The following is a 14847-nucleotide window of genomic DNA, read 5'->3' as shown; positions in this document are numbered from 1 at the left end:
AATAAATACAAATGTAACATATATAGTAATCTAAGAACAATAAGGTATGCTAAGTCATACAAACGTTTTTGATGTCTTTTATTGTAGATCATGTGATTTTATCTTTGATAAGGATGAGTTTAGCATTTTTTGCTTCATTCGAGATAACGAAGTTCATTTGTAAGGGGGACAAAATCTTTGACTTTTGAAACTAGGGTTTCTTTATTTATTTCCTAACCTTTGACACTAGATTTGCTAAAAAAATATACATCTATACTTCTATGCTATTAGGATGGAAAGATTTTTTTTCCTTTTGTCAAATGAAAAGATCCATCTCACATCATAGTCATTTATTATATATAAGATTCTTTTAGGAATAACTTTACTAAATATATCAAATTATACTCCATTGAGATAAGGGTACTGAACTAGCGAACATCTCTAACTGGAATATTCACATTTTCAAACGTCTCATTTAAGGGTACTCCGTTAGAATTTACTGTTAAATTTTGACAAACACCTAAATCCTAACATTTTTTTTTCTTCATTTTTTTCCTAAAACAAAGTGAACTCGTACCTTTAAGTGAGACATTTAGAAATGTGGATACTCCAATTTGAGAGGTTTGTTAATTTAGTATCCTTATCCCAAAACGACGTATAATTCAATACATTTTTGTGAAATTATCACATTCTTTTATATGCATGATTGACCAATGTAGAAGAAAGACCGAAACGAGCTCATTTTAGGGAATATTAATTTCTTCATGTTTGTTGTTATAATTGGGATTACTGATTATTATTGCTACAGTATATTTATCCAATCTGATTGAAAAGCCATTTTGGACGAAAGATATCCATCCAATTGGAGCAACCTCCTTTCTCCAAAAAGCATACATTTTGGAGCCATCCCCGACAGGATTGCTTGATTTAGGCTTTAACGAATGCTATGCTACTCAGTCTGTCTCAAATGGACCAAGTGGACTGCTTTCTCACGGAAGATTCTTACGTTTCAGGAGGCTGCCACAATATGACACGACAACCAACCATCTCTTCACTGTTTTTTCCTTTTCCTTTTTCTTATAAATGCCATATATTTATTGAGCAAAGACTGTTATGCCACGTGTTTCTTTTTTAAATAATGAAAATATAATATCTTCCACCTCTTATGGTGTGTTTGAGTATTAAATTTTTGAAATCAAAATTGAATTGTAATTCTCTTTATAAATTTTGAGGCAAAAAAATTATGTTTGGGTGTTGAATTTTTAGATTGAAAAATATTATTTTTTAATTGTAAGAAATAATTGAAAGTTTAAAAAGTTGTGTGGAATAATAATTTATTATATATTGATTGTTTAATTAAAAAATAAATAAATAATTTTTTTTAAAAAAAAACATAATTAAAATTAAAATTTTTTTTAAAAAAAAGATGCAAGTGAGTGGCTACCAACCTTTGGGGGTGGCCCCCCAGGCAATGGGGCAGAGTCGGGGGTGACTGCGCGGCCACCCCCAGTGGTTGGGGGTGGCGCACCGCAACCCCTGGCCACCCCTAGTGGTCGGGGGAGGCCGCCAACCAGCAGCCACCCCTATGCTTTTTTTTTTTTTTTTTTTTTTTTAATTTCTTTTAATTTTTTTTTTTTGTTAATTTAAATTTTTATTATTTTATTAATTAAATGTGGGACCCACGCGTTTTTAAAGACAACTTGTCCTGCGTGTGGGTCCCGGTCATTAAATCAGGTTCATCATGATGTCAGCCTTGAATTGAAATAAAACTCGGGTGAAATTCGAGTTTTTAGGCGGGTGGGCAAGTTTTAGAAAAAAAACACACCCGAATAAAATAAAGATTCTTTTCTAAATCCAAACAAACCATTACCCTTCCTTCTCCTATAGCATCTCGCCATCTCTCATATAAATAGTCAAAATAATTATTGAAAAAGTATAAAATTTTATTTTAACTATATATTAATTTTTTATATATATTCCAACAGGCTTTTTATTTTGCTCTCTATTTTTTAAAAAATATTAAGGTTTTTTAAATATTAACATATTCCAAAATATTATAGTCAAATTTAAATATTATAACCTATCTGCTTATTATGTTGAAGATTAACTTAGAATACAGTAATTTCTTTTTATTGCATGTCTAAGAATATCCTATTGAGATGCGATTCTAATCAAGAAATAAAAGGATGCCTCTCTGCCTATGCTTCCAACACTTGTACACTATCTCTTATAATTAATCTAAACTTTAATCCACACAAACTGATCCACTCCCTCCCACTTTATTCATTTTATGGAGTTTGCCCTTCAGGAATTGGTGATGATTATCTCATGATCAGTAGAAAGGAAAGGATATATATATATATATGGTAGCTACAACTGGGTATATATATATATTACGCTTCAATTTGAGCTCATGAGAGTGGTCTTTGGTTGAGCTATTTGATCAAGATGTATATATATATATATTGTGATGAAATCCATACACACGAGAGCTTCGTGATTTTATTGACCAAAAACTAAAATGATGAATTAATGTATATATGTTGTGGGTGGGCTTTTTTTTCTTTTTTTTTCCTTTGTGGTCGACCGCATTATAGAGCATGTCCCTGATCGATAAATGATAATTGTGTCGTTGTGCTAAATCAACATGTTATTTATAGAAGAACTTTTATCAATTAATCACTAAGTTGGTATCTCATTATGACCAAAAATCACTAATAGGTTATATTAGTGATTCATCATCAACTAATTAAATTGGACCAATTAAGCTTAAGCCCTAGAAGAAATGGTCTTTTGTAGACATCATGATCGATACCTAGCTAGTGCAACTAAGACATCACAATTCCATTCTAGATTTTTTTTTTTTTTTCATTTGCCAAAGGCCCTAAATCAAGGTTTTTAGACAATGTCTGATAAGCCCTAACACACCAACCCAGTAAAATATAAGAAGTAATTATAGACGTTCCTCTTGTATCGATTCAAGAATGATGTGGCTTTTAAAATTACTTAACCAAAATGTGATCAATTACAAACTCAATGGTAATTTTAAAAGCCACATCATTTTCGGAGTGACATAAAAGAGATGCAAGAGAAATTTTTAGCATTATTTAGTAAAATAAAATATGGTATACATATATATAATATGTACCATTATTCTTAATTAAATTAGTTGGCATTTGAAAGGCCCTCCAAATGATCGAGTTCCCTTTTACATTCGATGTTGGCCATCCATTATATATAGATGAAGATGTTGATAATTGTAAAATAGATCATGATAATCACTAGCAATTAAATTCATTAGAATGATTAAAGGTATTACATTCGACGTTGGCCATCCATTATGTATAGATGAAGATGTTGATAATTGTAAAATAGATCATGATAATCACTAACAATTAAATTAATTCGAATGATTAAAGGAATTAGTTAAGAAAAGAAGAAAAGTCAAAAAGCAGCTATGCTTCGACATATCTGGAATCTCTTCGCCCAATTTGGATCTTTGTGGGTGGCTTGGGTGCAGGAGAACTGGTTGAGGGGGAGGAGTTTTTGGCAAATCCCAATTCCTCAAGGTTACTCTTGGAGCTGGAAACAGCTCCTTAAGCTTAGAAGCATTGCTAAAACTTTCTTAAGCTTCAAGGTGGGTGATGGGTGTAAAATTTTTCTTTGGTTGGATGTATGGCACCCGGATGGTTGTCTTTTAGATAACTATGGGCATCGTGTTGTCTATGATGCTGGAAGTTCAATTGGTGCCAAATTGTCTACCATTATTCGTAATGGAGATTGGTTTTGGCTTGCTGCAAGGTTAGACCATTTAGTTGCCTTACAAAGTAAGCTTCCGGAGGTGGAAATTGGTGATTATGATCTACCTGTTTGGAATTGTAAGAAGGGGAACTATGCTTGTTCTGAAACTTGGGATGCAATTAGAAAAAAGGAGCTCGGGTACAATGGTGGAAAGCAGTTTGGCATTCTGTGGCAATTCCTAAGCATGCTTTTATGTTATGGCTTGTTTTCAGGGATGCTATGGTTACTAAAAGCCGTATGTGTGGTTGGGGATATGAGGGAGATTGTCTTTGTTCTTTTTGTCGAAGTGGTATGGAGTCAATGGATCATCTCTTCTTTGAGTGTAGCTTTAGCTACATAATATGGAAGGAAATTCTTGGCCTTTGTTTGATTTCTGAGCTGAAGAAATATTGGAAGTAAGTTGCTGATTGGAGTGTGGTTGAGATGAGGCATGATTGTCTTAGAAGCAGGTTGTGTATCTTGAGCCTGGGTGCTACGGTTTATAACTTGTGGAAGCATAGAAATGATATCTTACATGTGAATGTCTTGAGTTCGGAATAGATGATTATAGCTAAAATTAAAAGGGGGGTTCGGGCTCGTATTATGACTAAAGGCCCTTATAAAAAGTCTTCCATGAATGTGCAGCTTGAGGCTTTGTGGACTCTTCACAAGATCTTCAATTAGTTTGATAGTTGCTGTTGTTTGTTTCATGTGTTTAGGTTCATTGCGTTGTAAGGTGTTTACATAGGTTTGTCTCTGTTTGGTTGTTTGTAGGGCTCTTGAGTTTCAGTTTCTTTTGCCCTTTGTAATGTTTGAAGTTTGAACTAGTTTTACTGGTATGGAACTTTGGTTGTTTGGGCTATAAAAGTTTTTCATTCATAAAAAAAAAAAAAAAAAAAAAAAAAAAAAAAAAAAAAGAAGGAGAAGAAGAAGAAGAAGAAAAGAAAAGAAGAAGAAAGAAGAAGAACAGTCAAAGACTCCTTTTAATTTACGTAACACTAATTTACTTCATTTAGATATATAGACTATACCTACCACATGATCTTTCTCTGGGTTTACGTCAAAGATTCCTTAAAATAGTATTGTCATGATGATCCTTATAATCTTGGTTTGAGTCTTAAGCAATCTTATATATACTTTTACACATAAATTAATAACATTAAACTTTGAAAATACTAATTAAGGGCCGGGGAAAAAATAAAATAATGAACACCAGCCCAATAGATGGGCCCATTTTTCATGCAAACTTACTGCATTTTCTCAATATTGTAACATAAAATATAACTGATCAATAGGAAAAGCTCTTTGTATCGATCGCAATCAAATCACTATCGCACCGTCCTTAGGAACTTGCGCTACTAGTCTCCAAGCTAGGAATGCAATTTATTGATAATAAAGCAAGCTCACATGCTTTGAAAATGACAAAATTGCATATTATAAGCTTAATAATTTTAGGTAACCGCATTTGTGTTTTTATGTAGGTTATAATTCTTTACGGTATCTGCACGAATATTGTGGTTCTTTGAAAACAAAACCTCACCGTTGACCGCCTATTAGTTTTATTGGGTCTATTTTAGTATTTTGAGTCTTCTTTTTATGATCGACCTTAAGAGTTTCAAAATCTTAACCTTGCTCTTTTAAAGAGAATAAAGTGAACTAAAAATGAAATTAAAAGGCAGTGTTAAAAAATTAGAGAGTGGATGAAATTAACAAAGAAAAAAAAGATAAAAATTTAATTTTAAAAGACTTATAGGGATATTTTTCTTTAAAAGAAATATAAAAATATTTTAAAGAAAATTTAAGGGAACATTTTGGGGCCCCTCCCAAGCCCCCTTACTTTACTAGTTTCAACCCCTGATGCAATTTGTTTTTCCTTACCACAAGTATGAAGCAATAATTAATTTTAAGTATTTTGTATGTAAAATAATTTAATGCCTTTATATTTTTTTTATTTTTTTTTTTAAAAAGTAAAAGGCTGTCACAACAAACGAAACGGTATTTCTAGTACGTCTTTGTTCGTTATTTTGGTTGTAGGCCACTTTACAGCCAAAGGTGTTAAAAAAAACATTCCATCTAACAAATCAACGTTATACTCTTTTGATTGAAGTAAATAAACACGGGGCTAGCCGCGGAAAAGACAAACCAAGATATTTGTTCAATCTTAGACGCCGACAGGCGACAGCCCAAAACTGCCGCCAAGCAGTTGGCCTTTAGTTTTACGACACGTGCGTCCACTTTGGAATCTCCCAACAAAATATGTGATACCTAAAAGAGACCACCACCCATTGGTGGACACGTATACAAACAACGACGCGGTGTTTTGACCTAACTAATTACTCGTGCAAAAAAGTGAGCCCCTTTCAAACCGACCGCACTACGGGCTTGCTTTCTCGGGGCCCTTTTTCTGATAGATCACGCCATGTGTAGTCTTCAAGTCTTGTTCTAGAAACAGGAGTGTTTGCTGAAGGCCTTAGGTGGCATCACCTACCACGATCTTTGTCAATTCTCATTCTTTGTGGAAATTTCTTAGGAACGTTCATAGGATCGGAGGCTCTGATCTAGTCAATATCAGAATTTTGAGGTGGAAGTTTAGGGATTTGATTTACTATATTGTCCTTTTTTCTTCTTTTCAGATATGATATGATAGAAAGTTATAGAGGAGAAGTGTAATGTGCATTTTGTACAAGGTGTATGGAATTTACGTGTTGATCGAACACTTGTTCTTGGAACGTACTGGATACATCAAAACATATATGATGACGTTAGGCATGGTAAACCACCTAGAGCTGAGGAGAAACTTTTACTTGGTGTTGTTTGGGATGTAAAAAAATAGAATAAGGGGTAAAAGCTAAGGAACATTTAGGAGAAGTGATTTGAGTGAAAAAATTTGTACAAATTTGAGTTTTACCCTTGATATCTTATATTGACAAAGTCTAGATGCATGTATGTATGGGTCGTTGGACACTTGGACAGGTTGGTTGATTGTTAATTTTAGTTGCATTAATGTAGCCACTTTCAATATTTGTAATCAGGGGCGGACCTGCATAGTGGCCAGGGGGGCCCTGGCCCTCCAAACCTCAAAATTTTTTCAAAAATAAAATAAAATAAAATTTTACCCCTTATTTTTTAAATTTTTTTTAGTTTTGCCCCCTCAAAATTTTTTGTTTTCAATTTTGCCCCTCCATTTTTACAAGCCTGCGTCCGCCACTATTTGTAATTAATGTTTTTGTCAAATTTGGTTCTATTATTGCTTCTTTAGTGATCTAGCTTTAATGCTAGAGTGTTGTGTAAATGAAAATTTATTTATTCATAAAAAAATAAAAATAAAAAAAAATAATAAAAAAAAGGGTTAACTTCACAGAAGGGTATCGAACTATCCGCGATTCCACAGAAGGGTACTAATCTATCATTTCTCTCGAACCCGGGGTTTTAAATATCAAAATGAGTCCCATAAGGGCATTCCGTCTGTTCTCGGCGTCAAAACGTGACGGAATTGGTACCACGTGACTTCCACGTGACTTTTTCAATGCGTTTGGTCTTCTTTGCCCCTGACTTCAACGGATACAATTTCGAACTTATTTGCCAAGTCGATCATATTATCCGATTTTTCCCCAAATTGCTTTGCAAGTCTCCGAAAACCCTAGAGATCCCAATCCGTACTCGTGCGCTAATTTTCCCTAACTGTGCTGTTACACTGTGGCTTGTTTCGACAGTATACACAAGAATCAAGCATCAAAGGCTGATTTTGACTAAAGGTAATGAACTTTTTTGCTCTTTCTTTTTCAGTGTAAATGAATATTTATTTAGTCATATTCGTTTATTTACGGATTACTTGTTTTTTTTTCCGAAGTGCTGGGCGTTATTTGGGGTTTAGGGACACTTTTCCCGTTGTTTAGGGTTTAGGTTGTTACGGGACCATGTGTTTGGTCATCGGCAATATCTGGGTCTTATTGAAGTTGCCGAGATGGTGTATTTGATATATTTTTTGGGTTGTGGATCCTATTTTGTTTGGTTTGTGGTCCCATTTGCTCTTGTCATTATCTTGTTTCAGGTTTGTTGTTCACTTTTCTTTTTCTTTTTTGGTTTGTGGTCCCATTTCGGGTTTGTTGCTTACGGTTGCAGACAAGATCGATTTTTTAAACACTATTTGTTGTGGTTAATGGGTCTTGATGTGTTTGCCATTATGGGGTGACTTTTGTTTTGGTTTGCTGGCTGATGCCTTTATTGTGCATGTTGTATCCAGAATTGCATTGCTTTACTCTGCTTGTGGACCCAATGCCTTTACTCTTTTTTTTTTGTTTTTGTCTGCTCACTAGGACGTGTCATTGTTTTGTCTATTTGTCTATTTGTAGGACACGTAATGTATCCAGACTCCATAATCTTTGAGGTGCACCATGGTGGCCGATTTAATAGGGAGCATAGGGTCACATATGTTGGTGGGGACATATCACATTACCCTGACCCATATGATAGAGACGAGTTGTCTTTTATTGAGATAGAGAGGGTAGTTAGGACTTATGGGTATGGTCCTGGTGACCTAATTTACTATAATCTACCTACCAAGAGTCTAGATGAAGGGCTACGACTTATTTCTTCTGACCATGATGTCATTCAAATGGTGGAACACCATAGGGAGCATGGAATTGTAGAGTTATATTTGGTTTCCTTTGGTGTAGTAGATGTAGAAGTAGAAGTACACGGAGAAGAGGGTGTTGATGATGAGGAAGAGGAAGACGAATATGAGAGAGTGTCTGAAGAAAGCAGTGACCCATTATGGGATCAGGTTCTAAGTGATGACTCTGATGCTTATGATTTACATGGAGATGCAGAGGTGGGTTTAGAACATGATGATGTTCATGTAGATGAAGGGTTTGGACTACAACCAGAAGATGTTGTGGATCAGGAGGTTGGAATAGAAGCAGCAGTTGGTCAAGCAGAAGAGGGTGAGGGTGAGGGTGAGGGTGAGGGTGAGGGTGAGGGTGCGGGTGGGGGTCAAGGTGGGGGTGAGGGTGAGGGTTATTCAGATATTTCCGGTAGTGATGAACTGAACTCACCTAGTGCTAGTGATGAAGAGGGTGTGGCTGAGGCTGAGTCTTCAAGACGGCCCTGTGTCACCAAGAGGGTTCCATTTAGTAAGGATGATTTGGAAGATCCGAATTTGCAGCCAGGTAACACTTTTCGGGATGTCTATGAGTTTAGAAAAGCCATTAAGCAGGCCTCTGTATTAAAAGGGAAGGACTTGACTTACCAAAAGAATTCAAGGAGTAAATGCATTGCAGTGTGTGCAGACAAGAATTGTAAGTACAGAGTTTATGGGAGGCAGTTGAAAGATGAGTCCACGTTCATGCTAATTTCAATTAGGCCTAGACATACATGCCCTAGGAGGTATAAGAATCACTTGATCACTTCAAACTGGGTTGCCGAGGGGTGCATGGACTGTTTTAGGGATCAGCCGAACATGCCTATAGATGTCCTGAAGAAAAAGGTGAAAAAGAAGTGGAATGTTGAACTCCACGACAGTTCCTTGTATAGGGCTAGGAAGTTGGCACAACAGACAATTTATGGAAAGTTGGGTGAGCAATACTATCGATTATGGGACTATTGTGCAGCAATTAGAAGCACAAATGTTGGGAGTTGTGTAATACTGATGGTTGAGAGACCTATGCCCGAAGTGCCTTGTAGATTCCAGAGGATGTACATGTCATTGGCAGCCATGAAAGATGGATTCAGAGATGGGTGTAGGCCCATCATAGGGCTTGATGCATGTTTCTTAAAGGGAGTTTACAAGGGACAGTTAATGGCAGCTATTGGAAGGGATGCCAATGATAACATGTACCCAATAGCTATAGCTGTGGTGGAGGCAGAGACTAAGGACAGCTGGACATGGTTTCTCGAGGCCTTATTATCAGATCTTGGCCCTAGGGGTCCACATGGGTGGACTTTCATTTCAGATAGACAAAAGGTAAATATTTTCATATATCTTTTTTTTATGATCTACATGTCTTCTATGTGATTTGATAGAGATATTGTTTTCATGTGTGCAGGGATTGGTACCAAGCCTAAATAGGGTGTGTCCTCATGCTGAACATCGAACATGTGTGCGGCACTTATATGCCAATTTCAAAGACGATGGTCATAGGGGGGTGTTATTGAAGGACATGCTGTGGAGAGCTGCTTCATCTTACACACAAACTGGATTCTATGCTGCAATGGAGGAGCTCAAGGGCCTAAACCCTAAAGCACACGAGTACCTAGAAAAGGTTAACCCTAGCACCTGGTGTAGAGGATGGTTCAACACAAGTACAAAGTGTGACCTTTTGCACAACAACTTGGCTGAGTGCTTCAATAGTTGGATCCTCAAGTTTCGGGATAAGACCATCCTAACAATGTTGGAAGGAATCAGGGGCAACTTAATGAGAAGGTACCAAAGAAAGAGAGATGCTATAAGGGCCATGGAGAGGAATTTGGGGCCAAAAATTAAAGAGAAGTTGGAAATAGAGGAAGATGAGGCCAGCCATTGTACACCAATATTTGCTGGTGATGGTTTGTTTGAGATTGAATGCAAGGGCAGGAAGTATGTGGTCAATTTGTGCCAGAGAACATGTGGGTGTAGAAAATGGGATGTCTCTGGCATTCCATGTTGTCATGCCATCTCGGCAATATGGCATGGTGGAGGCAACCCAGAGGATTATTTGAGTCATTACTTTGGAAAGGAGATGTACTTAAAGGCATATGCACCCATCATTTACCCTGTACCAAGTGAAGAGCAATGGGTTAGGACAAATCAACCGAAGGTTGAACCACCTAAGTCAAGAGCAACTATAGGTAGACCTAAGAAAGTTAGAAATAGAGGTGCTGATGAGACATCAAATCCATACTCAATTAGAAAGGGTGGCAAGAAGAACCAATGTGGGATGTGCAAGAAATATGGTCACAATACAAGAACATGCACTGTGAGGATGAGGCATGATGAAAGACAACAACGTAGGAGAACTTTCTACAGAGAACATGCTGCAGATACTGACTGCAATTTTGACAGGGTAATGTTTCTTTTTTGTGATTATTTAGCATGCATTTAGTACCTAAAGGCATATGTTTCACCATAGTGTGAGTTTTATATGTTTGAGTTGTTTTGTGAACATAATTGATACACATTATGTTTTGTGATGGTTTCTGACATTGGATGTGTTCTTTTTAGATTGGTGAGTCATCCAGTGCACCTGCTGTGGGCCATTCCAGTGCACCAACATCTAGTGCTCCAACATCTAGTGCCCCAACATCTACTGCCCCATCTACTGCCCCATCTACTGCCCCATCTACTGACAACCCTACTGTACCAACAAGGGGTCGGGGTCGAAAGAGGGTAAGAGCAAGAGGAGAGAGTACAAGCACTACATCTACTGCACCAAGTAGGGGTGAGAAGAGCACTAGAGGAGCGGGTGCAAGCACAAGATATACTAGGAAGAATGCTAGTACCAGTTTGGCAACTAGAAGCAGAGTTGGTGGAAGATTGAGAGCACATCCTACACAAACTAACCCAAACACTCGAGGAAAGGTGATGGTTGACCTCACTGGGAACCCTTCTGGACCACCCAAGGTTCCAGGAGGTGGACCTGCATGCTCATGGGGTCCTCCAAGGGTTGCAGGTGGCATTACTTTCAGACCAATTCCCCCTGACTTTGACATAAACAAGGCAAAAGCAACAGGTTCTGACATTCCTCCACCTGTAGGCAAAAAGGATAAAGGGAAGAAGAAAATTTGGCAAGTCTGACCGGAAAATTTGGCAATATGTGTTGTACATATTGATGTTATTTGATTTTTGTGTTATTTTTGGATATGTTATTTTTGGATTTCTACAGATAACATGCTGCAGATACTGACTGCAATTTTGATGTTATTTGAGTAATTAGGAACTGTTATGTATTGATTTGTTTTTTTGAAGTGTTTTGATGTCATTTGACTTTTGTGTAATGGTTGGAGGAATTTGTTTGGTTTGTGATTGGATAGAGATATTGCTTTTCTATTCAGGTTTTTTATACCAACAGGTTTACAGGAACACATTTTGTAACATTTTCAAACCAAATGGTTTATGATGCCATTTTGGTATTGTCTATTACTACCTTAATCTGTTGGTACCAATTTTGGACCAAAAACAACAATTGGTAACAAATGGTACCAACAAGTTTACAGCGACATACCAAATTGGTCATTTACAAGTTCTTTGGACATACCAACCTGTGATTGGGACATACCAATCTATGAACTTCTTCTTAACAAATAGAACAATTGAATGGCCAATAACATCCATCCAAATTTGGACCCAAAACGACAATTGATAACAAATTGTAGTAACAAGTTTTCAAAGACATAGCAATTGATATCACCCATCAACAACAATATTTCAAAAAATAACAACTACAATACACTTATAAAGGGAAATTCATAATCTGGCTAACAATTACAAACCAGTTACCACCATTGAACACAATCCGACCAACACTCACAATTAGGCCTAGGCATTACACCATACCAAAAAAAGTTTCATGCCAACATCATCCTAGATGCATTGCACTAGCTGTGAGATTGAGGATATACAAGCAACAACACGAATATCACCCATGAACAAACTAAGGCAAATTTGTACTTCCTCTCTACTGATCGAAGCTTCATCTTCTGTCTCTCTAGTTTAGACTTGTATTTCTCAGCTTCTTCCCTGCATTTATCAGCTTCATTCTTACTCCTCTCAGCTTCAGACTTATATTTATCTGCTTCATCCGAGACCTGGGTTCCACTCAATTCCCGTTCAAGCTTCAAACTCTCGTGCCACTTCCTCAACCTCGACACAACTCTTAGACCGTACACACACATTTCAGGGTCACGCCATGAAAAATAATCACATTTCACAGGTTCTTGCTGCATAATCGAAAAATCACATCATTCAAAACTTGCGGAACCCTTGGGGAAAATAAATTGGGAAAACAGAGATAGATGGAACCCTAAGGGGAAAAAAAATTTGGGAAAACAAAGATGGAACCCTAAGGGGAAATTTTTTTGGGAAAACAAAGATGGAAGACTAAGGGGAAAAAGAATTGGGGGAAGAAATTACTTACCTTGTAATTTACACAAGAATAAAACCTTCTACCAAAATTTTCCATGGTAAAGGATGTCCACGAACATGCTTTCAATCCACATTTACACAGTGGACTGGTAGAGGTTGCCGAGCTCGATTCACTGTCGGACATAGGTTATGACCATAAACCCTTCCACGTGAAGAAGGGAAGAAACGCGTTGATGGAGGTAGACTAGACTAGACTAGACCGGAGCTGAGAGAGTCAGAGTGAGAGTGAGAGTGAAAGGATGTATGAGAAGGAGGTTTAAGTCGAAGTTTAAGTCGAAATTGTATCCGTTGAAGTCAGGGGCAAAGAAGACCAAACGCATTGAAAAAGTCACGTGGAAGTCACGTGGTACCAATTCCGTCACGTTTTGACGCCGAGAACAGACGGAATGCCCTTATGAGACTCATTTTGATATTTAAAACCCCGGGTTCGAGAGAAATGATAGATTAGTACCCTTCTGTGGAATCGCGGATAGTTCGATACCCTTCTGTGAAGTTAACCCTAAAAAAAAAAAACAGTTTTGCAGAAGAGAGAATGAAAGAGGACAAAAAATAAAAATTTGAGATGATTGGACCTTAGAGACCTATGTCCACTGCTATAATGCCTAATAGGACTACATTCTGTTTATATGGAGTTTGTTAATATTGTATTACAACAGGTCACATTTCTAGAGTATGTGGTAGGTAAGGTAAGCCATACAAGCAGCGGTGGAGCCACATAGAGCTTTGGAGGAGCCTGCCCCCCAAGGCTCAAGATTTTCTCAAGAAAAAAATAAAAAAAATTTACCCTTAAATTTTTTTTAATTTTTCAAATTTGCCCCCGCATTCTTCTTCTTTTTCTTTTAAATCCTGACCCCCCCCCCCCCCCCCCCCCCCCCCCAAGTCGGAAGGCTTGCTCTACCCCTGCATACAAGGCATATAAATATATATAGGTGATAAATGTAAAATTGGTCTATGTGGTTTGGAATTTTCACAAATAGATCTCTAGACTAAATAAAAAAAATAAAAAAATTGTTTAAACACTCAATATCGTAAGGTTAAAAAAAAAAAAAAGTAAAGAAAAGAAAAAGTCACGTGATCGAGCCATCCCTTTTGCCCATATGCGGGGTGGCCAAACCACCCCATGACCATTTGGGGTGGTTCAATTCAGCCACTCCCCAATGGCCAAAAAATAATTTAAAAATTTTGAAGAAATGGGGGAGGGGGGGGGGGGAGAGCATGGGGGTGGTCAAACCACCCGAATAATCATGGGAATAGTTCGACCACCCAAAATGGCAAAAAATAAAATTGAGTTAGTGATTGAATCATCCCCTTTGGCCATGGAAGTGGTTTGGCCACCTCCCGATTGGTCAACATCTAATGACCTCGGAGTTTATTAATTTAATAACCCGCAGAATGCCACATATATTAACATCCCCGAGCATAGTTATTGTGTAAAAAACCTAAAGAGTTACCACTAATTTTTGATAATCGGATATCAATGCAATGGAAAGGTGCTTCTTTTCTTTTCTTTTTTTCCTTGACATCCATAATAGCCATAAGATTAAATCACAACTAAAAATAACCAAAGTACTACTAAACTACAATGTAACTTAAACCATTATAACGTAACTTGGTAATATCATCAAGTCAACCATCAACACAATTATAGACCAAATAAAACAACGTCATCATATAGTGTTGGGAATATGATTGTAAAAAAACATAATTGCGCAGTAAAAAATAAAATTCACAAACTAAGATCGAACTTTAAGAAAAACATGTAAAAAATTATGTTATTTTAATATGAACAACAAGAACAGGATTACTTGTTGTACGACCACTTCTGGGCTATTAGGCAAAACCTTTCTTTTTTCCTCCTCCAATGAAAATCACGTGTAGACTCAGGGATTATGAGAACTTCATATCTTCTCAAGAATATACATTTCTTAGTAAATATTGAATAATTGCAGTGATGGTGTATTTTGCAAGAG

The 14847-nt window shown here is 37.0% G+C and overlaps 1 protein-coding gene across 1 annotated transcript; it reads right to left on the bottom strand.

Annotated features, from left to right (window-relative positions):
* Window positions 1-12330: 12330 nt before the first annotated feature.
* Window positions 12331-13001, bottom strand: LOC133876167 (uncharacterized). The gene is made up of 2 exons (XM_062314451.1): window positions 12870-13001; window positions 12331-12672 (listed from the first exon to the last, which is right to left on the bottom strand). The coding sequence occupies exons 1-2, from the start codon at window positions 12999-13001 to the stop codon at window positions 12331-12333; spliced, it is 474 nt and encodes a 157-aa protein (XP_062170435.1).
* Window positions 13002-14847: the final 1846 nt, after the last annotated feature.

Source organism: Alnus glutinosa, chromosome 8, assembly GCF_958979055.1.
Source record: "Alnus glutinosa chromosome 8, dhAlnGlut1.1, whole genome shotgun sequence".
Classification (NCBI taxonomy): Eukaryota; Viridiplantae; Streptophyta; class Magnoliopsida; order Fagales; family Betulaceae; genus Alnus; species Alnus glutinosa.
Note: the sequence above shows the minus strand (reverse complement) of the source record. Positions and strands in the feature narration are given on the sequence as shown.

Coding starts and splice junctions, on each gene's coding strand:
- LOC133876167 (XM_062314451.1), bottom strand. CDS start 13,001: ATGTCCGACAGTGAATCGAGCTCGGCAACCTCTACCAGTCCACTGTGT. Junction 12,673..12,869: donor ATTCTTGTGTAAATTACAAG/GTAAGTAATTTC, acceptor TCGATTATGCAG/CAAGAACCTGTGAAATGTGA.